Source organism: Uloborus diversus, chromosome 2, assembly GCF_026930045.1.
Source record: "Uloborus diversus isolate 005 chromosome 2, Udiv.v.3.1, whole genome shotgun sequence".
Lineage (NCBI taxonomy): Eukaryota > Metazoa > Arthropoda > Arachnida > Araneae > Uloboridae > Uloborus > Uloborus diversus.
In genome coordinates, this window is record NC_072732.1 from 196,630,960 (window position 1) to 196,655,291 (window position 24,332).

At 35.4% G+C, this 24,332-nt stretch overlaps 2 protein-coding genes across 4 annotated transcripts in view; both read left to right on the forward strand.

The window, feature by feature from the left end:
- The window catches only part of LOC129217605 (inactive pancreatic lipase-related protein 1-like), a 108,102-nt gene extending 103,555 nt beyond the window's left edge, over positions 1–4,547 (forward strand). For all 3 annotated transcript variants that reach the window (XM_054851930.1, XM_054851931.1, XM_054851932.1), the window contains exon 8: positions 4,373–4,547. In XM_054851930.1, coding sequence (XP_054707905.1) covers positions 4,373–4,440 — 68 coding nt within the window. In that variant the 3' untranslated portion in view covers positions 4,441–4,547. The remainder of the gene's footprint in view (positions 1–4,372) is intronic.
- Positions 4,548–13,003: 8,456 nt separating this feature from the next.
- Positions 13,004–24,332, forward strand: part of LOC129217607 (inactive pancreatic lipase-related protein 1-like) — a 32,211-nt gene continuing 20,882 nt past the window's right edge. The window contains exons 1-2 of the mRNA XM_054851933.1: positions 13,004–13,126; positions 23,464–23,756. Of these exons, the coding sequence (XP_054707908.1) occupies positions 13,072–13,126; positions 23,464–23,756 (348 nt within the window). The 5' untranslated portion in view covers positions 13,004–13,071. The remainder of the gene's footprint in view (positions 13,127–23,463; positions 23,757–24,332) is intronic.

The following is a 24,332-nucleotide window of genomic DNA, read 5'->3' on the forward strand; positions in this document are numbered from 1 at the left end:
CTTATATAATCAAATAACATAGTAATTATCTCGAAAACTTTAAGCAATGTTATTTCATGTTTAAATTAACAAAGCTTTATTTCCAAGCATTCGATATTTAGTTTTCTTTTTCGAATGTAAAGTGATATAATTATGTAAAAGCATTTTTTTAAAGATTCAAATAGATACAAATTTCCTTATCTGAACAAAATAATGCTTCATACCGTTAAGACTATTAGTCCCAACAATACAAAGCATTATTTTGTTCTATTAAGACTATTAGTGTGCTAAAAATGTTTGATTTGCTTTTTTCAAAGAAATATTTTTTAGTTTTTATTTTTAATAAATTATCATTAACCTGTTGCCATCTAGTGTGCAACTTTAGACCTCGAACCGATAAATAAAGTTGTTTTGGCGCAACGTTTTTGGAGATGGACTTTTGGATGTCAGCCAAATTTTCATTTTTTTTTTCATACAGCGATAAGTGGAAACGATAATTTAATGTTGTAATGTGGGGTAAGTATAGTAGTCTTAAAAGCCCACCGCAATTCATTTTTTTTTTTTTTTAAGTTGATCTTTAGCAGCGCGGTCTAGCATTAACATGTTTTCGATTCACTTATTTTCTGTTGATAATTTCGGGAATATGTTCTCCCAACACTGCATTTTCCTTTATTATGATCGCTATGTGAGAACAACCTGAAACATTGGTTAATAGTACACGGAGTAGGCTCATTACAGGGAAAACGGTCATTTCGTCCCGCACGTGACGCTTCACATATTTCAATAAAAATAATTTAAAATATTAATGAGCAATATTTTCGGGCTGAAATAAAATTTTAAACTTACGTGTGATCTCTAATGAAATATATGAACCATCACTTGTGGGCAGGGTTGCAGATTTAAGAACCGTAAATACGGGACAGGCTTCTAGGAGTGAAAAGGAGGGGGGAGGGTATTTTTGAGAGACGTCTGTTCATGATAAATCTGAAATAGTCAATTGCAACAAAGCATTAAACCTCACAAAATGTCGCCTATCTATATATAAAATTGTTTTCATTGTGATTGACGACGCATGCGCAGAGATATGTTTTTTTTATAATTATTATTTAGAAGCTAAACAGCTTCACATACATGGAGGACTGCGTGCCACGTGCCCACGTGCCTTGCCTCCGGACACACATAGGAAAGATTTACAACATAAGAGAAGGAAATAACAACCAGGGCACTGGCGAGAATCGAACCCACGACCTCCGGCTTAGAAGACGAATCTTCTACCACAGAGCCATCGAGGCCTCAGATATATTTCCAACATTAGTCAATGAGCAAAGATGAAGCAACTATTCAACTTCTCTGGGTATGCCGCCAAAACAAAACATGCAAACCAAATCAAAACAAAAACAATTTTGGCATTACTGCCACATTATATTCTTATTGCTCTTCATTTCACATTTTTAGTTTCACTTTATTTTTTTCTTTAAAATGATGTCTCGTTCTGCAACATATTGTTATCATCAAGAATACGGGACTTTAGCCGTCCCGTATGGAAGTTCCACGGGACGCGGGACATTTTTTCAAAATACGGGACTGTCCCTTGAAATCCGGGACGTCTGGCAACCCTGCTTGTGGGACAAAGGATTGTCTGGTATTAGTTGCAGACTATTTCTTTTGAAATCAATTGATCTTTATATGTCCGAGATTAGAAAAATGGCCGAACAGTTGATGTCGGATAGTTGCCAATACTTTTATAGCCAAAAAAAGGGGAAAAAAAGGAAAAAAAAAAGAATGAAAGACATGCCTTTACAGTCTATTCAATTCCTTTTATATCATTTACTTTGACTATTACCTACGACTTTTTTTTCCAAAACTTTTTTTTAAGCTACAATTACATATAAGCTAATTTAGTATTTTCAATGAACAAAAATAAAGTAATTTTACCAGCTTTATTACAATTAATTTAAACCGATAGTCTTCAGTTTAAATTATTTATTTTGATTGACAAATGAGAAGTTGTTTAAAAACAGCTTTAATATTAAGAACAATTACTCTATTCAACAACCACACTTTGTTAAATACACTCCTATTTGTAAAAATTGCAACACCATGAAGGAAGCATCAAAGTGGAATGAAATTTAATACACAGTTGAGTGGTAATGTTACAAATAAATGATTACATTTTCAAACCAAGCAAGCAAAAAAAAAAAAAAAAAGATAGAAATTATTATTTTGTGTGGCTACCACGCGCCGCAGTAAGAGCTTCAACATGACTCGACATAGAGTGAAACAAAGTTTGAATATATGCCTGCGGAAGAGTATTCCATATTGTTTGCATGCGCAACCGAAGTTCGTCTGTCGAAGCAACAGGACGAGCGATCACGAGCGAGACGCCGCCCAACGAAATGCCACACATGTTCAATCGGTGACATATCCGGGGAATATGCAGGCCAAGGAAGAGGCTGTACCTGCTGCGAATCAAGGTAGGATTTGACAGTCCTGGCGACATGTGGACGGGCATTATCCTGCTGGAATACAGCCATTGGCAATCCTTGCAGGAAAGGGAAAAACTTGGGGCTGTAAAACTTCGTTTATGTATCGGTTACTGTTCAAGTTGCCCACAACTTGTAGCAATTGCGATCGTCCATGATATGCTATGGCACCGCAAACCATAACTCCGGGTGATTCGTCCACTGTGACGTTCGATAATGCACTCCGGAAAGTGCTAATCACCGGCTTAGCGCCTGACACGAATTCAGCCATCATGGTGCCACAAATCGAAGCGGGATTCGGTAAAAAAGACGACCTGCTGCCAATCAGCACGTCAGCTCCTATGTACACTGGCCCATTGTAGCCACAGACGGCGATGGTTTTGCCTGAGAGGAATCCTATATAAAGGAATCCTTGCGCGCACCCTACGCTGCAGCAGACGTCTCCGAATTGATGAAGCACACAATGAAACACCTGTAGCTGTTGACCACTGTGCTGCCAATTGTCTAGAAGGTCGATCAGCGCAATACGCACCAGGTGTCTGTCATCGCGAGCTGACGTCACATTTCGGGGTTCACTCCCGGATTTCCGAGCTGTCCGATCCTCGTCTGTCCACTGCTTCCAAACACGCATGATTGTGTTGCTGTTACGCTTGCACACGAGCGGCTACTGTGCGATAAGACAATCCAGCTTCACGAAGGCCGACGATTCTTCCTCGTCAGTTAACGTTTACTTTAGCATATAACCACAGATAATCATACACGCCTCGCTACAGCCGTCTATTTATATTCGGGTCGATCCGCCGTTCAGAGGACGTTTCTCAGCATACGCATGCGCTACCGGTCTGTAATTCTAATCATTTGCATATCATGTCCCGCTTTACATTTTGGGAAATTTTCAGCTCACTCGCACAAGTCCTTCATGGTGTTGCAATTTTCAAACAGGAGTGTAGTAATTAAATATCAACAAAGCATGGAGAATATATTTTACTGTAAAATATTAGAAAAAAAATACAAACCTAGAAAAAACATCTTAATTTTTTGACTATGATAATATTAACGTGAAAATAATTACAGCAGCAACTACTAATGGGAAAAAACAATGACAATAATAAACAATAATGACACAAGTACGTATTCTTTTATTCAAAACTAATTTAAATAAAACGTTTAGATTAACGTTTAGACATCTACTTCGATTTGGATTTAACTCTAATGTTGCAAATTGTTTCCTGAACGCTACATTGATTTTGTATATTTATTTAACACGGAAGTGTCGTATCCTTCGTGTCCCCGATAGATTACTTGATTGTTATTTTTGTATGGCAAATAAAAAACCTTTTTTTTTTCTCACAGTCTTACAACTTCTTTAACTGTGACGTAATATAGAACTGATAAATTATACCCAAACAGACCAATGCAATAGCAACTGTCTATAGCAGTATCAGCAGCACAATAGCTGTAGGCTAATAAAATTACAACTGCTATTTTACAATAACAACTGTCTATTTAAATAGACGTATTTTGTTGACTTCTCAGACTCCTCTTTGTCAGGGGTGAATTCAAGTTTTCCAGTACCAGAATACCAATTAGAAGTAATTATATCCTGAAGCCTGACCAGTTTCACGTAAAAGGGAAATTTATTTTTACTGAAAAGCAGTAGAGGGCAGATTTTCGGCACTAGTTCACGAGTGCTTTTTGTGTAGTTAAACAGTTATTATTATTTATTTACTCTGCAATTATCAGTAAGTTATTTTTCTGCTTTTTGCTGTAATAGTCGTTCGTAGACATTGCTTAAGCCATTTCTGTACAAATCTGAATCTGACCCTTTGTTCTAAGCCAAATGTTCTATTGACGTAAACGAATATTACTTCTTAACAGTGCATTGATAATGTCTTATTTATTTTCTTTAGGCAATACTGGTTTGAATACAACTGGATTTCATTGTAAAGCTCCAAAACTCAAAGACTCACCTGTTTAGTTTCTGTATCCAAGAACAAATAAATTGCTTTTGAAGCAGTTCTTTCAATTAGAAAGAAAATAAACTAAAGAAATCATATTCAAGTGTATGACTAAGCATATTTTTCATACTTTTTTTAGATTATCATTAAAGTAGTTTTTATTTCTTAAGATTGTTACCGTATCTATCATTTTTCTCAAAGTTCAATCAGCAAAATCACTAATAGTAAAACGGACCATTTCAGATCCACAGGAAGATAAAAAAGCCTTTCATTAATTTAATAAATTTATTGTACAAAAACTGATATTATTTGTAATATGATTGTTTCGATTAATTATAAAGACATTAAAAAAAAATATTTCCATCTTTATTTTCGCCTCTGAAATTCATTTTGAGATGCTTAATGGTTCGAAAAATGTCAGAGTGATTTGAGTGTTTCTTCAATTAGGTTTTAAAGCTTGACTGTATTATGCTAGCTAACGATATATGCATGGTTTTAGAATGGAGAATAAATTATATTACTGAAACATAACTAACTAATATATTACTAACATGTCTGAATTTATTCTTTGCAGTTTTTTTACATCACCATTCTTTGGGGGAAAATATTTTTTCTCCCATTTTTTAATCATGGACCTTCTTTTTTTTTTTTTGCTTTCAATAACCTTAAGTAAAAATTTAACTAACTGATAGGAATATAACTTTTAATATACTTTTACGCGTGTAAAATATTTTTAAATCATCTAAACAAAGTATATTAACAATAATACGCTATTTTAAGCTAATATTTGTCAAAAATATTTTATTAAAAAGAATTGCCCACAATACTTATGTTAAAGCACAAGTCTCGCAGAATTAAAAATCTTTCTCGCAAAGACAGTTTTCCAAAGTTAGTACTCACATCTTTGAAACGGAACGAGATGTAGAAAAAAAAAGTGATTCGCAAAGTTGTACAGAATTGATAATTTTCCGAAATTCGCGTTTGTAAATGATTTCTTGAAGTTCGCTTTGTCAATATCAAATACCATTCTGGCAGAGGAAGAGCATTCTCTTTACTTGAAAACAAAACAGATACGTCCATATCACGTATGATTAGTAAGAGAACAGCAATTTTTTTTCGTCAAACAATCTTAAAATCTTTGAAATAATCATGAAATAAGAAGATGCAAGATGGCCGTGCATTGCAAGTTTTAAACATAAACTAGCTGCGTCGCCCGGCTTTGTACGGTCTACCTCGAAAACAAAAGTTGTCAAGTGACGCGTGTTCAACACTCAGTCTTGAACAAAAAAATAGTAAAATTTTTCGTTAGATTGCAAAAAAATAACCAAAAAGTAACCATTTTAAATTCCCTGATTACAAGAAAAGCCTTTAAAACAAAGCAAAAATTTTACTTGTTAATATTCGAGAAACAAAAATGGCAACAGATCTTACGTCTCAATGATTTTATTCACGATATAAATTAAAAAAAAAAAAACATTGTTGCGGAAAGTTGAGATGAAGCACTGAATAATAATTTGAATGGAGGAAAGACTTCGAAAAATAGGGATTTTATGTCAAAATATAAGTGTCATAAATAATAGTTTTTAATTGATATCTCCGCTAATTATTATCGGAGGATTATGTTAAATAACCAAACATAAAGACGGGAAGATTACGAATCCATTAATACCTGGTTCGATGGTCAGTTCACTGTCGTTCGGGAGAAGTAACTTGGACCAACATACATAGGTACATACGCTCAGGTTTTTAATTATATAAGATATTTTGTTATTTGATAACCACTAACATATGAACCAAATCAACTATCTACAATATTAACGCATCATTTTAAACGTAAAGTCACCGGTTGATGACACTAAGCTTTCCGTTCAGCGGTTTTCATCGATGATAAGAGTATAAAATGAGATGCGAAACTAAAAAAATATATTCTTAGTAATTTAGAATCGTAACATTAAAATTATTAAAAGTTACTAATTTTGAAATTAGCAATTTTGAATCGTAACATTAAAGTTTTCAAATGTTACTAATTACGAAATAAGTAATTTAGATTCGTAACATTGAAGTTTTTAAATGTTTCAAATCTGGAAATTAGATGTATTTTGTTGAAATGTTTGAAACGGAAAAGCGATTGATCTACAATACCTTTGCATTGTGCAGCGTAACCTGATTCGGATTTCTTCATGCTCACACGTGGTTACTCAAACGTGGAAGCTAACGCGTTAAACATAGATCTCACACAACACGAGTACGAAGATGGCTTTGCAAATTTTATGAACTGTATTGTTGTATCATAGTCAAGTGCTATAAGCAAACGAATGTTGATAAGACTGACGAGCATAGCTAATACACATTTTATATCTTTTGTTTTCTAATTTCTGTTTCGAATGTTATGTATCAAAATTACATTTAATGCCATTACTGATACTTTAACATCTTTTTTCACACGCTTTTATTAGTTCACTTGCATGTTTGTGAGTAACTCTCCTTTGGACTAAGAGCTAGTGGCTGGTTACTATTAGTATATTCCACCACTTTATGAGCGTTCGTAATCGAGCGGTCTAAGGCGTGGGTCTTTGCTGATGTTCACCTCCGGGAATCATTGGGCGTGCGTTCTAATCCCGTCTACACCGAAATTAAATTTACAATCTTGCAACTCAATTTTCGCCCACTTTTTGTGATCGGATTCTTTTAAAATTTGGAATGCAATCTCAGAGCTGATGACAATGCAATATTCCATAATCAAATTAATTTACTAACGATAAGTTGCTAGTTTATTCTAATCAATACGCTTTTATTAGCTCAACCTGTATGTTTGTGGTCCAACTTTCCATTGGAAAAATATCCAGTGGCTTATAAGAATTACCTACAACGTATAAGTCAGAGCTGCGAAGTGTAACAATGTTTGCCCATGAATTTACCAGAAAACATTCAAAATGTCTGATGTTAATAATTCAATAGAATACTAAGATACATTCCATTGTAATAAAATAATAGATTAAAAAACTTTAAAAAAAACACGGTTTGTTGCAAAATGAACTAAATGTAAAAAATTAAATAATAGTTTTAAAAACTAAAAACACACGCTGTATTATCAAAATGAACTAAAAAGTTAAAAATAATCTTTGGATGACAAATATATCAAGTAATTGACCAAACACTTAATTTAATTGTAATGGAAAAAAAAGTGGGGGGGGGGGGCTCCTCATCAGTTGTCTTAAATTTCTTCCTATTGTTATCCATGCAAAATGAAAATAGGCAGCCCACCAAACTTTTTTTTCTATTACAGTAAAACTAAGTGTTTTGTCAACTACTTTATATACTTTTCATCCAAAGATTATTTTTAACTTTTTAGTTCATTTTGCAACTAAAGCGTGTTTTTTTAGTTTTTTAACACTAGAACGACTGACATTTTCTGTATACCTAGAAAGACTGAAGGGGCCAGTGTGGCCCCTACCCATTTTTGGAGTGAATTCTTTTAAAAATTCTTCCTGAGGGAGTCCACATGCCTGATACACCTTCTTTCATGACTAAATAAAAACTTAGTAATTAATTATTTTTAGTTTTTCTTTCTATACTGGGAAAAAGGTTGAATTAGTTTTCCTTTCTAAGAGCAATGGTCACCGTTAGGATGGTAAGCAGTCGGTACTGTTTATAGCATTTGGATATCCAATCGGCTGCATAAAGAGGAAGTTACAGGTTAAACTAGAGTAAATGGCATTTTTTTATGCTACAACAATCAGGAGAAAGAAAAAAAAATTGTCAAAATGCTTAGGGACCACTGTGGCCCCTCCCGTCTTTCTAGGTATAAGGATCAGTATTAACATTACTATGAGGCGAATGATTAAATGATTAAACAAGCAATTCAAATAGTGTCATATACTGAAAAGTCAGAAAATTCCATTAAGTTCCGTTAGATATTATCCGAGTTATTAAACAACCAACTACGCGAGGGGCCACACAAGCCCCTCCGTTTTTCTAGTGTTAAACTATTATTATACCTTTTTTTTTTCACACAAAAGAATCTGATTTTTTTTCTTCAAAATACGTCAACCTGACTCAACATTTCTAAAAATTGACACAGAAATGAATGAGCGATTAAGCTGACGTTATAAGCAACGAAAAGAATTTTGAAAGAATTGGAAAAAAAAAAAAACTCTCCCACAAAATGTTTGTAGTGTTGATACCCGTAAATTTGATCTCGCCGTAAAGTACGCCGTTCAAAATATTTCAAGAGGAACTTCTTTCCCAGGTGTTTTTGGTTATATTGAAGCATTAAAAAAATAATTCAGAGTATTCTTAGTTAAATTTTTGGAAGCTATCAACTTGATCCAAGCTTCGTCATTACGTTAACTCAAAAATAGTGAAAAAACAGCTTCGAAAACAAGCAACTTCTACTGGGAAAAATCATTTTTCCTATTCAAGAAATGCGGCAATATATTTTCCACGGTTGCAAGAAAAGCACCTTTTACTACGGTTGGAAGAACAACTATAAACTTACTTTGCTTCACAAAAAACACGTTGTTACAAATAAGTCTCGAACGAAATTAAAATAATTATTAAATAAAAACGAAAAACCCGACTGAGTAAAAAAAATAATTTGAATTTTGTCATCTTGAATTCAAAATATGTTTTTCGCAATCATGAGTGTTGTATATGAAAGCGTGTGTTTGTGTGTGGGGGGGTATGTGTGTGTGTGTGTGTGTGTAGGCATGTGTGTTTGTGTCTGTGTGCAGGCATGAGTGTGTGGGCAGTTATGTGTATGTGTTTGTGTATGTGTGTAGGTGTATGTGTATGTGTGTAGGTGTATGTGTATGTGTGTAGGTGTATGTATATGTGTGTAGGTGCGTGTATGTATGCATGTAAGTGTAGGATTTTGACGAAACCTGGAGACGGTTTCCGCTAGAGGTGCAGCATCGTGAGAACCCGGTCGACGGTGATGCTGCGGAGGGTGGCGGTGGGGAAAAAATCACAGGAACGTCAAAAAACAGTCAAATGAAAGCAATAAGCAATCGTGATTGTTCAAAAAAATAAAAATAAAATAAAAAGGAAAAATATAAGCCCAGTAGTATTTAGAATATTATTAAGTATTACTGAATAACTACTCCATTGAAATAGTTTTATAACCGATATATACACATAAGACAAATCATAAATTCAAAAACAGAATAAAAGGATCAGCAGTCGGGATCCATTTCTCTTTGACCAGTTAAAGAACCCCGTAGAATTTGAATGGGCCCCGACTGTTGATCTTTCTATTTTGCTTTTGAATTTATGATTTGTCTTAAGTGTATATCGGCTATACAACTATTTCAATGGAGTAGTTATTCAGTAATACTTAATAAAATTCTAAACTACTGGGCTTACATTTTTTTTCTTTTCAGCTTTTTTGGTTTTTACTCAGTCGGGTTTTTTGTTTTTATTTAATAATTATTTTTTTATTTTATCCTTTTTAGTTAATTTTCATTGACTTAAGACCATAAGATGGCAAACTTCGTAATCTTCTCATTTTATTGAGAAAGTTTATATCGTGAGGATTATTAAGTAACTTGCGGTGGTCTAAACTACTAATTATTAACCATCTAGGGACCTTACTCGGCTTAAAGATACATATGCTTTACCTTTAGCAAATATGCGCGAACTTAAGTTAACCATAGCTATATTAACAGCACAGAAAAGTTCCCCCCGGTCAGTCAAATCTTTCTCTCAAAACTAAAAAATCTCGTCAAAAAAAATACACGTCGCGAAACTTAGTTCCCTGAATCACGACAAAAACAAATGCACCATGTTGCAGATGAAAATCGAATTAGTAGATTTAGTAAACAAAAAATTCAGGCAGTGAAAATGCTACCTGCATTTGTCGCACGCTGTGTGTGGTAATGCCACATATTCCTATCTTGCATCGGGATGCCGTTATCCACATTTTCCGACGAACGGAGCCCGCGCTCTTGTTTTTTTTTCATCCCTGTGCCCACGGGGCTCCACCGTCCCCTTAACCTTATTCGGTTGGGGGTACGTTTGTGCGCTCCCTCTTGTTTTTTCGGTTCCTGGCCCTTCTAGTTGCTTCGCGATCTTTCTAGAAAGGTGGTAATGCCACATATTCCTATCTTGCATCGGGATGCTGTTATCCACATTTTCCGACGAACGGAGCCCGCGCTCTTGTTTTTTTTCATCCATGTGCCCACGGGGCTCCGCCGTCCCCTTGACCTAATTCGGTTGGGGGTACGTTTGTGCGCTCCCTCTTGTTTTTTCCGGTTCCCGGCCTTTCTAGTTGCTTCGCGATCTTTCTAGAAAGTTCGTGGGGCGGATATGACTTCCGTTTTCCGAAATCGCAACGGTTTTGTTGAACCTGGAGCGGCAGTTGGTCATGGGAGTGTGTGCAGGAGGCTGATCGGCGTTCCTCTCGTCCCTGGATACTTCTATGGATTACCATAAAGGCCATTAATCTGGGTGAGCTCTTTTTATTATGTTTTTCTACATTGGCAAACCGGATCGATATATGTAAATGTGCTGATGAAGATTCTTTAATAACAAAACTCACGGCCTATACGAACCTGATCTGTTTTACCCCCAACTTAACACCTTCACACTTGCACAAACGTACCCCCAACCGAATTAGGTCAAGGGGACGGCGGAGCCTCGTGGGCACAGGGATGGAAAAAACAAGAGCGCAGGCTCCGTTCGTCGGAAAATGTGGATAACGACATCCCGATGCAAGATAGGAATATGTGGCATTACCACACTGTGTAGCACGCAAGTAACATGCGTCACGATCCCGTTGTGGTAATTTGGCGATTGGTTGTTGATATGGGGAATTTTGGTTACTGTCATGTGTTTAGTGACAGTCCCAAGGTTTAAGACAAATCGATTGACGTAAGATTTATCAAAATCGGCCAAGGAGTTTAACCTGTAGAACGCCACATAGGAACAAACATACATACAGACTCAAACACATTACACTCCTTTGCGTAGCGCAAGTGCATTCGGGTAAAAAGGCAGTTTCTCCGAATTGCGCTTGTCAATCTCGGTAGCGTCTTCAGAAGACTCAGTTCTGGGTACATATGCACTCAACAGTTAGAGCTCCTGTATTATTTTAATACATTAAGAAGGGATAAAAGGTGAATATAAGCTTTTCACTCTTGAAGAAAAGATGCTCTCATTTTTGAAGCATAGTTACATGAGAGATTTTAAAGCAACGTATTGGAGGAAATCAGGTTTCTGTTACTAGTTGGTGCAAAACGAGTCAACGATTCGATGCAGTTGAATCACGTGAATTGCGATCTTTGTGTCAGCTTCTCCTAAGCCAATGATTAGATTTGATCCCTCTAGTCACTAATTAATGCTCAAAGGTTTAACCCTGTTTCAGCTGTGCCCGGTTGTCTCTCTCTCTTTTTTTTTTGTGCGTACTGCTTGACCACCCTCTTAAATAAAAAAGCGAACATCCGATTTACTGGTGGAAGTAAGGATCTTTTAACAGCATCTACTATTAAATCAAATGGAGGTCAGTTTAGAGTAATAGATGTGTGTTAGCCTCTGAATTGAGCAGAATCGCAGTTAAATGAACGAAACACGTGCATTAATTCACCCCTCCCCCTCTGGATCAAATGCATTCGTCTTAACTGACTGCTTGCCAATTCGATGGCAAACGTGGTCAGAAAGTAGTCGCAAGGAATTTGCAAAAGAAAGACTATTCCACGACAACGCTTTAAGTTCTTTTTGAAGTTTTATTGATTGATGTAAACGAAAAAATAATTTCTCCTATTCAAGAAACGTGGCAATATTTTGCTTAGTATAATATAATCACATAAACACCCCTTACCACGGTTGGAAGAAAACTAAATTTACTGTGGTGCACAAAAAGCACCTTGTTACGGTTAAGTCTCAAAAAAAAAAAAAAGGCAGATTCTCCCAATTACGCTTGTCAAACTCGGGAGCTTCTTAAGACAAAATTAGAGCCCCTGTATCATTTTAACCCATTAAGAAGGGATACAATACAACCACAGATTGTATGGAATTGGCAAACGTCCACTTGTTTTTACCTCACAAATAACCGCTCCGGCTCCGAAGAAAACCGGTTTAAAAATTACCCGTTTGCATGGAAAAAGAGGTTTTCCATTGTACCAGAGAAATTGGATTTTACCCAGCAAGTAGACGAACTTGTTTTGCATAATGCATTCTGGGTAAAAACTCCGCTTTTACTCTAGAAAAAAGCAAGAGGAGAAAAATTCCACATACACCCCGCAAATAACCGAAATGCCGTGAAAAGTAGGTTTTTTATGAGGTCGAAAGTGCCCATGGAAACGCGTCTATTTGAATGAGACTCTGGTGAATTTCGAGTCTAACATACATTTGCAAAAGCTGACATTCCTAAAAACTCATAGATGCGTCCATTTCTGCTTGTAAAGCAGACGTTTGCATTTCCATACATTCCGTGATCAGACAGTACCTACTTAATTTCCTTTAAAATTCACGATTTCCCGTTTTTTTTCCATTTTCATACGATTGAGCTAACACAGGATAAGATTATATTTCTGAGGATTAAGGATATTCATAGACAGCTGCACAAATCAACTTAAAAAGGAATGAACAGTAAGATTTTAGTTATAAAACATGAGTAGCGTTCTGTAAGATTTCAGGAAAAGCAAGCGTTTAACATGAACATTCTTTCAGTATTTCTACTAATGTGGATATTGATTAAGATGACCAAAGGTATGTCCATAGAAAATATTATTTAAATAGTTAATGATCTTTCCGTGCATTTGTTTGTTAAAAGGCAAATTTGCGTATAATTCTTCTAGAAACAATATTTCTGTATTTATAAATAAATTTACGATTGAAAATATGATGCATTTATCTTTAAAAAAAAATAATAATATAGTACACTATAAAGGGATAGTTAAAAACTGCTTCTATGATTAAAAAAATCCAAAGATTATGTTTATATATTGTTACAAATTCTGTAAATAGTAATTATTGTAGGAACGTAACCTGTGAATAGTTTCCCGTAATGAATATACAACCCCTTTTTCATATGGCTAAAGTATACGACCCCTATTTCCTTTTTGTTCATTGATAAAATTTGATAACGGTCTACTACTTTACAGAAGCGTGTGGAATATTTGAGAAATTTCTTTTCGGTTTCTATATAAGCCGTTAGCGATGGATAAACAGTCAGTTTCGATTGATATTTCGAGCTGAGAGCATTTTGCTCTGTTTATAGCGAGGCATTTCGCTGTGTTGTTTTCGTATTTGGAAGTAAATACGTGTGTAAACGTTGAGTTTACGGTGTTATGTGATAATTGCTTAATTGCTGATGAATAATTTAGCAGTTGTTGAAGATCTTTCCTGTACATAGTGTAAATAAATTTCCTGTGTTTTTATCAAGAACTGTGTTTTCATTTCAAGAAAGTGGAAGTCGCACCGAATCCGTTACAATTTGGCGCCCAACGTGGGGCATCGGAGCTGTTTTATCCCAAGAAATTGACGGAAATGAACATGTCATCGCTTACTGGAGCAAATGCTTATCAAAGTCGGAGCGAAATTACTGCGTCACCAGAAAGGAGTTACTGGCCATAGTGAAAGCTGTAGAACACTTCCATCATTACCTCTACGGCCGAAAGTTTCTGCTTCGGACAGATCATGCCTCGTTAACTTGGCTTTTGAACTTCAGGAATCCAGAAGGCCAGATAGCGAGGTGGATACAGCGGCTCCAGGAATATGACATGGAGATCAAGCACCGAAAAGGGTTGTCTCACGGTTATCCAGACGCTTTATCAAGGAGAACCTGTCCGGAGAACTGCAATTATTGTTCCCGAATCGAGAAACAGTATGGAATGACTAGCCCTACTGCCTATCAGGTGACAGTGACTCCAACATCTTCAGAACCTGATCCATGGAGTGACGACCAAGTTCGAAAAGATCAACTTGAAGACCCCGACATAAAACCAATTTTGGAGTTCATGGAGAGAGACAGTCGGCGACCTAGCTGGCAGGACGTTTCCATCTTTAGTCCTGCAACAAAAAGATACTGGGCTTTATGGAACTCGCTCCATTTACGGAACGGCGTGCTACACCGAAAATGGGAATCTGATGACGGCAAAACGTCTAGGTGGCAGTTACTACTTCCCCGATCAAGGATTTCAGATGTTCTGAAAGAAATACATAGTAGTGCGACTGGAGGACATTTTGGTGTGTTGAAAACCCTCAATAAAGTTCGGGAGCGCTTCTTCTGGAGCAAGGCGAAGGATGACGTGGAGAAGTGGTGCCATTCTTGTGACGCCTGTTCTGCTCGTAAAGGACCGAAGAAGAGAAGCAGAGGGAAGCTACATCTGTACAACGTTGGAGCTCCTTTCGAACGAATTGGGATCGACATCCTGGGTCCTCTACCAAGAACTGCTGATGGGAACAAATACATTCTTGTTTCCATCGACTACTTCACCAAATGGCCGGAAGCATATCCCATTCCAGATCAAGAGGCTACCACCGTAGCAGAGACTCTAGTCCAACATTGGATCTCGAGATATGGAACACCTTTGCAAATTCATTCCGATCAAGGGAGGAATTTCATCTCTGCTGTGTTTAAGGACCTATGTCAAATTTTCGGAATTGAGAAAACTAGGACAACACCACTACACCCACAATCGGACGGCATGGTGGAGAGATTTAACCGCACAATCCTGAACAATCTCTCGCTTATGGTATCCAGAAATCAACAGGATTGGGACAAGAAGCTACCTTTGTTCCTGCTGCCCTACCGAAGTGCTGTCCACGAGACTACCGGATTTGCCCCATCTCAGATGCTCTTCGGACGAGAGCTTCGGCTACCTTGTGATCTCGTCTTCGGTCGTCCTCCGGATGCGCCTTCATCGCCTGAGGAGTACATCCAGGATCTCCAGGCCCGGTTGGAAGACGTTCATAACTTCGCACGAGAGCGAATCAACATCGCGGCGGAGAAGATGAAGACCCGATACGACACAAGGTCTACTGGACATGAATTCAACGAAGGCGACAAGGTTTGGTTATGGAATCCCATCCGACGGAAAGGTCTGTCACCCAAATTGCAGTCGCATTGGGATGGACCCTACAAAGTCCTTAACCGACTAAATGACGTCGTAGTGGGGATCCAAAAATCACCTAATGCAAAACCTAGGGTTGTACATTATGATCGGTTAGCCCCATACTATGGCCATAGTTCATGAGTATTACGTAAACAACCATGGTTGATAACATAAAAGTTGTAGATAATTTTTTTGCTTTTAATGTTTAGTAATATCTCTTGTTATTATTGTGTTTCCTATGTATCTGTTAGTTATTAATTAATGTGAATATTTGTAAACTTTTGATAGAAGTTCGACACCCTTTCTGGGGATTGTACTGCCCGGGACGTGCAGTCCTTAGGAAGGGGGCAATGTTACAAATTCTGTAAATAGTAATTATTGTAGGAACGTAACCTGTGAATAGTTTCCCGTAATGAATATACAACCCCTTTTTCATATGGCTAAAGTATACGACCCCTATTTCCTTTTTGTTCATTGATAAAATTTGATAACGGTCTACTACTTTACAGAAGCGTGTGGAATATTTGAGAAATTTCTTTTCGGTTTCTATATAAGCCGTTAGCGATGGATAAACAGTCAGTTTCGATTGATATTTCGAGCTGAGAGCATTTTGCTCTGTTTATAGCGAGGCATTTCGCTGTGTTGTTTTCGTATTTGGAAGTAAATACGTGTGTAAACGTTGAGTTTACGGTGTTGTGTGATAATTGCTTAACTGCTGATGAATAATTTAGCAGTTGTTGAAGATCTTTCCTGTACATAGTGTAAATAAATTTCCTGTGTTTTTATCAAGAACTGTGTTTTCATTTCAAGAAAGTGGAAGTCGCACCGAATCCGTTACAATATTCTAATCAGAAATGAAATTTTCCGACGCTGCTTATAAAACTGCTTTTATGAGAAAATATTGCGAGTGAAGTTTATTTAAATGACTTTTAAAAAATACAAATTTATTAAAATGAGAACAAGTAACAGCATATTAACGAAGTTTTCAGCTAACTTTCTTTAACAGTGTAAATGGGTGTCCAGAAAGAAAACAGAAAAGTAAGAAAAGTAACAAAATATGTTTCAAACCATCAAAATACATACTAGGGTGGACCGACCAGTGAATGAACAGTTAAGCATGATTTCATTTAAAAAAAAAAAAAAAAAAATGCTAGTAATTTTAAATTCTATAATATACAGATCGTGATAGTTGAAACATTTTAATTGATCTGTGTAAATAGATCAAAAAAATCGCGAGAACTTAAATGTTACCGCTTCCGACTTTTTTTAGGTGTTTAAAGAAAAAATGGCACAATGACCCAGTGAATGAAAGCCTCCGACCAGTAAATGAACACAAAATGGTCCTGTGAATAAACGTGATAAATTTTGATTAAAAAAGGAACTGTTTCTTTTTGAGATCCATCTATCTATCTATATAACTATATATATCTATTTACCTCTCTACTTATATATTTATCTACATATCTATCTATCAATATATATATATCTAACGTATCTATTATCTATCTCCTTATCTATCAACTAATCTATCTACTAATCTATCTATCTATTTATCTATCTATACACTGTTAAAACAAGGAGTGCCACAGGGGTAAAGAATTTCACCCTTGGGTGAAAAACCGGTGCCTCACGGTGCAACGTAGGCTAGGAAGTGTCGTCAAGGTGCTTTTGGTTCCTCAGTGGGTGAACGACGTTAACAAAAAAGATTCAATAGGAGAGCGACTCATTGCGCATGCTCTCTGACTTATCGTCCAACGAAAACTTCAGTTTGAATGGTGAACGAAGGAAGTTAACGAAATTTACTTTCACATTGAATAAAGTACAAAATTGAAAATTTCGGGGATTAATCTTCGAAATCTCGCGTAAGTAAAGGCATTTGATCATATTGTAGCTCTTAGAGCTTTGAAACATATTTAAAGTGTTTGAAATATGTTTACAACTGCTTATTGTTCCGTTTACCTTATTAAATATTTAATATCTTGCTATTTATATCCTGCAAAACTGTTAACTAAAACTATCTATCAGTACTATCTTGAACAACAACAACATTAAAAATAAAAACGTTTAAATCAGCTGATAATTGAATAGCTAATTCCGGAATAAAAATGCATCGACGTGAGCAGCCTAAATACCAATATGTATTTCTTCTCAATGAAATAATTACGTAGTGGAAACGAACAGAGCAGCAAAGGCGGGAGAAAAAAAAACCCGCCTAAAAAGAAATCTCTCTCACTCAGTGTTTGACTCATGAGTTTCACATCGTGTTTGGGTTAACGTATCTTTCTTAGGCGTTATTGCATGAAGCGAATGTAGTTATCTACTCGTTTTTATTTTTAATCTGAAGGAAAACTTGACATTGGAAAGAAGGGCTTTTAAATTAGTATTTATCTTGTACGCATAAGGATACTCAAATATCAAATCTTATAATAAGTACTGATATGTTACGCTCGATTAAAATTTTAAACGTTTACGAAACGCTTTTATTTTCCCATGATTCTAATCTAATGTTACCTAATATTTCTGGTTGTTCCGGCAAATGATTGATAAATACCTTCCCTGTTCATTTTCAGTACGGATTATGCAGTAAAAGTTGTCACCAACATACTAATTACTGAGCAATCCAAGTGTGAATATAAGAAAGTTAATGCACGAACAGACAAATTAAAGTCATGAACACTTCTAAACTATGTTAGAAAGTTGAAATGTGATCAAATGCCTTCATATATATAAATCAAAATAAATAAAACACAACTGTATTCAAAAACGCACACAACACGGGGGGAGGGGGGGGGAGAATCTCTATAGGAAGCAATAAAGGTGCCATTTTTCTCACCTAGGATACCATCTTTCACCTACGGTGCACGCTGGGTGATGGTAGCCAGTTTTTCACCCTTGCTAAGGGTGCAATTTCGGCTCTCTATCGGGTGACGCTGGTGAACAAGCGTTTCACCCCTGAAAAGTGCCAAACGCCAACCTGTAGTTTTAGCAGTGTATACAAACATACATACATATATATCTACCTATATATTCTCGCTCTTTATGTATATATTTCTATTTCTCTATGTCTCCATCTCTCTATCTACCTGTCTATCTATCAAGAGAGATAAAGATATAGATAGATAAAAGATAAAAAAACTCAGTAAAAAGTGTATTGTTTGCAAAATCAAAAATAAAGAAATTATAAAATATATAATGAAATGCATACATATATAAGCACATAAAACTATCTGCATTACAAAAAAGTACAAAAATGAAAATATCCCAAAGAAGCTTCAAATTTCTTTTTAACTCAAAAGAAATTTTGCCAGTGTTCATTCGTTGGGTTTTCACAATTTTTCGTACCCAGTGACTGAACACCACTCTACCAGAAAATCGACGCATTCTGCACTGAATGATACAATTTAAATCCATAGCCTAAATAAGTATACTTAATTTTTCTTTCGTAGAGTTAAAAAATAAAAATTATCAACAAAAATAATATTTACCAAAATAATTGCTAGCACGAAACCAGCCTTATTATTTTGAAAGAGAAAAAGAACGATTCACGGCAGTAAAAATTTCAATTTTTTTTTCAGGAAAAAAATACGTATTCAAAGTGACCAATCAGGTGTCAGATAGCTTAGAATATCAATAAAGAACGCTTTTGTAGTGAATTTATTTAGAAATGTTTTTTCTTAAACTTTTACATAGAATGTTCTGAAATAAACTTGTAAAATTTTGAGAAGTTAAATAAAAAAGTAAGAGACAGAAAGAGAGAGAAAAAAATACTCTTAACGAAACTTAAGTAATTTTTTGCCTAACAGGCAGATCAGGTAAACTTTTTGAATAATTTCTTTCGGTAGGTCAGTTCATTTTAACAAATTTAGGTCTCTTCCTGCACATAACGTAAATATTTTAAATTTGAACCTGCCCAAAAAAATTTTAAAATATTTAAAATTACTTTGATTTCGCAAGTATTTTTAACCAAAAATAGTATTAATTATATAAAAACGATATGCTTCGTTTCAAAGATAATTAATTAATATGCGCCTACACACATGCACACGCCTACACTAACACGTCTACCCACACGCTCTACGATTACAGACACACACCTGCGCACAAACACACACGCGCCTGCACACACACTGCATTAGTGATTGCGAAAAACATAATTTGAATTCAAGACGTAGCAAATTCAAGTTATATATCTTACTATTATTATATATGCGGAAATTTGTCTGTATGTGGATGTTTGTTACACTTTCACGCAAAAACTACTGAATGGATTTTGATGAAACTTTACAATAACTTAGTTTATGCATCAGAATAACGCATAGGGTAGTTTTCACCCTGTTATGGGGGACAAAACCTCCCTAGGGGAGAGATAACCCAATTTTCGTATAAATTCTCTAATATGAGGATGAAAAAATACTTGCACATATTAACATTATATGTCCATCGAAAGCTCTGATTTTTCTGCTGAAGATGGCACCTGTTCGAAATTCCTAAGTAGAATAAAAAACGAGTTATGAGCGTTTTAGTTCCATGTTCGAAGTCTTTCCTCAACACAATACAGTATTTTGGGTATCATCTCAACTCTCTGTCGGTAGGGACAATTGTTGTATTGTTGACTATTTTTGCTTTTCGTCTCACTGTTCAAGGCTTTTTTCAAGTCAAATTTTAAAGTAAGATTTTTTGCACAAGATAAGCAAATAATACATGGATTTGGCTGATTATTTTCCAGTTTCGCGCAACTTTGAGGCAATTAATGATTTTTTTTTAAATTTATTTGTGTTGACTGGGTGCTTGATCGACCAGCAGGAATCTCGTCAAACTTTTTTTGCGGAATCATTCCAATAGCTAAGGCATGTGGCAATTTTTTCAATTGTCGCCGTTTTTGAAGCTAAAAACTACGTGAATACTGTTTCTCGGTTTCCCCCATGTAACTAAAATATTGCCATTTCTTTAATATTTCGTTCTTTATATCATTTGTTAACATGTAAAATGATCCGCCAACAAAATTAATCAAATCCATAAACAGCACAAGTTTGCGCACAATTTGCCAAACTCTACTACTTATTTTGGAAACATTTCGGATAGCATCATTTCATGGTCACCAAAAGTATCTCAGTATTTACAACACTATCTCTTCGATAAAATTAGTAACACACAGTTTTATAAAGTAGGGAGGGTGAGATTTATCCAAGGTATCCCAAAACGATTACCGCAAATTTCGTAACATTTTAAATCGCAGTACGGGGTTACGGCCGGCTACATATTTTAAAAGTTTGTACTTCAATAGCGATATAAAGACGATTTTAGAATATGTTAAAACAAAATAAAAAGGTAAATCGTATTAAACAAGTGAAGTTTAAATTCATATTTTCGAAATTCCTCAATTTTGTATATTTTTAAATGTTGTTTTTTCGTTTCTAAAAGAATGCTATTTCGTCCTTCGAATTTATTGCTATTCTACTTTTATGGGTAAGGAAAATGCTCATTTTTTAATCATGTCAAAGCGGTGTGTCTTGAGTTATTTCAGTTACAGAAGAAAACGAATACAAGTAACTATATTGTTTCCCACAATTATTAAACACGGCAACGCCGGGTATTTTTGCTATGTACAACAATTTGGTAACTAAATAAAGGAAGTTATTTTATAGAGTCTGCCCCGCTACCCCCAGTCACCGTCGAAAAAATATTTATTTTTTACCAGGAAAGGCCAAAAATACATGCAAAAAATTTTCTTTGTAGCATCTTCTGTTCGGAATTAAAATTCATATCTTATGAATGTAGATTAAGCAAATATTTTACACAGTTTTATAAACTTTGCAAGTCTCTGGTGAATGTATGGCACTGTGGTCCTTTTTCCCATAAATTATGGATTTGGATTATTTTACATTTTTACGCTGCTTTTAATTGCAAAAATGGATAATGAATTAGATTGCATTCTTTGAAGAAAATTAATTTAATTTCAAAAAAACAAAATGACATTTTAAAAATTTATTCAGTAGGCAGAGTTGTGGTATCGCAGTCGGGACGAGTGTTCAAAAATCTTGGCTCTACAGCCATTACAAAATTTGCATTAAAATGTAAAAACTTCGCCCAAACTAATTTTGGGAAACATATCATTTAATACTATGTATAGGGTATTGCAGTTAAAAATAATCCACCAAATTAGTGAAACAACACGCTCAAATAACATTAAAACTGCTATTAAAATGTAAATTAATCCACCAAATCCATTTTATACCTCCAGACTCATCAGGTGACTACGTTAGCGCATTGGCGAATTTTTTTTTAATTTTAATGAAACTTTTAATTTTACTTTTTCTTTCTTTTTTTTTTTTTGGTGTGTGTGATTTTAAGGATTGATGGTGCTAATTAAGGTTTTGTGGAATCAATATCCCTTCTTTAATAACGACAATAGAGAGTATTGTTCTCTTTTTTTTTAATTTGTTTTTTATGCTATCGGACCTGTACTGATGAAGATTTTTGGAATTCATCGTGAAGAAGATCTTCAGAGGGAGATGTTATTTGAAAACGCTGATATCACCATTCTAATAGAGACTTTATAGAATGTTTCTCATTCCGAAATGAGAAGTTTTTTGTACTATTGTCCTCATTTAAATGGGAACTTAAAAAAAAAACTGTTGTGCTTACTCTGATTTTAATGGTAATTTTACTCATAACTTTTTTGGTATTTTAATCAGGACTCTTTACGTTGTTAAGAAACAGTTTATTTCCTTCACGTGGGGGATTTTAAAGGTTTTATGTTCTCACTCTAAAGGGACATTATTAGAAGCTGGATTCGTAGTGACTGTTGACCCTATTTTGGGACCATTTCTCCGGTAAGAAGCTATACAATAATTTAGATAGCAGGTGTAGCGCTGGACACCATTTGACGGGGATTATAAGGGAAATGGTTGACTTTATTAAAGAATTGTTGACCTCACTCGAATAGGAATTTGAGAATTACCCAAACTAACTTCTTTACAACTCCTGAACGTTTTCCTTATTTATGTTGTGATTTTTTGGGTGTTTTCCCAGTTTCGCCGACCTTTCATTTACCCCCCCCCCCCCTCCCGTGATTTTCAGTTTTCATCGTTCTTTTGATATATTAAAGGGGGGGGGGTTGGAGGCCATTTTAAATGACGGCGAAACTGGGGAGAAAGCATTTTTTGATAACTATTTGACCTCTCACTGTGTTGACCATTAACTTGAATCGATTGAAAAAACTACATCAAACATGAGTGTAGAATCAGCTTTTATATTCTCTAAGGGCTACTTGTAGATAAAATTTTGTTTGATCCTGTTCATTATTTCTTGAGATACAACAGTCAAAATTGACGACAAAAAACGTTCTATAGCTCAACTCCGTTTGAGCTATTGACAGTATGAGCTATTGACATCAGCACCTGTACCTGTTAGGGGAAACATATGGACCAAATTTTGTTTGATTCAGACAAGTTACTTCCTCGGGAATAGCAAGCAAGCATAACTCAAAAAACGCTCCATTGCTCCACCCCTTGAAGGAATTCGCGCAAAAACCAATGGGCACAAAATCATATAGGGGCGCATATGTGTACCAATTTCGTTCGGTTTCATGCGGTAGTTTTTACTGTAGAGACTGGTCGACAAAAAACTGGTCGCACACATATATACGCGCACACACACACACAGAGAGACAGACAGACATTTTCCAAAAATGGTCGAAATGAATTTAGCACACCTCAAAACGTTCGAATCCGTCAAAATTCGAACATTTGCACGAATCTAATTCTTTCTTCTATATATGCTTGAAAACAAATGAGTAGATACTGCTCTTTACCTTCTTATTGCACTCTTCTCCGGATGGTCGGAGACAAATGACCGATCGTGCATTCATAAATAAACTCTAAAGATCTTGACCGATCTGAGAGCACATCGACGCGAGTTTGTTTCACAGAAAAAATAATTACAATACTTTGACGACGCGCCTTAATGTTGTACTGTATTTTGCTTTAGGAAATGACCCTTTCGAGTCTTTTCTGATCCGTCCTCAATGTTACGAAATGAATCAGCCGGGTTGCAGTAAAGACTTTATCGATGCTTATCCAAAACTATCGATGTCGTATAACAATCTGACGAGAGCTGACACCTTCCTTTACTTGTTTACTCCCAAAAACATTGACCAACCTGAATTGCTACACAAGTGCGATGACGTCACTCCACCACAAACAAACTTCAATCCTAAATGCAAAACGGAAATCATAATGCCCGGATTTCTCACTGGAGTTTGCAATGTTGCTGGTTACCGGGTGAGTATCAAATCTATACTATACATAAAACCAGAACATGGACACTAAAAATAATAGTTAAAAAAAAATACGCTTTAGTATCAAAATGAACAACAAAGTTAAAAAAAATCTTTGGACGACAAGTATACATATAATGTAGTTGACCAAACACTTAATTTTATTGTAATGGAAAAAAAGCGTGGGGGGGGGGACTGCCTATTTACATTTTTGCATGGATAACAAGTGGAAGAAATTTAAGACAACTGATAAAAAGCCCCCCCAAACCTTTTATTTCTATTACAATAAAATTAAGCATTTGGTCAATTACTTTATATACTTGTCATCCAAAGATTATTTTTGACTTATTAGTTCAGTTTGCTACTAAAGCGTGTTTTTTTTAGTTTTTAAAGCTATTATTTTATTTTTTACTTTTTAGTTCATTTTGCTACAAAAGCGTGTTTTTTTTAGTTTTTTAAACTACTATTTTTTTACAGTGGAATGTATCTTAGTATTTTATTGCATCATTTGCATCAGACACATTTTGAATTCCTTTTGGTAAATTCATGCGCAAAAATTGTTACACTCTGCAGCTCTAAT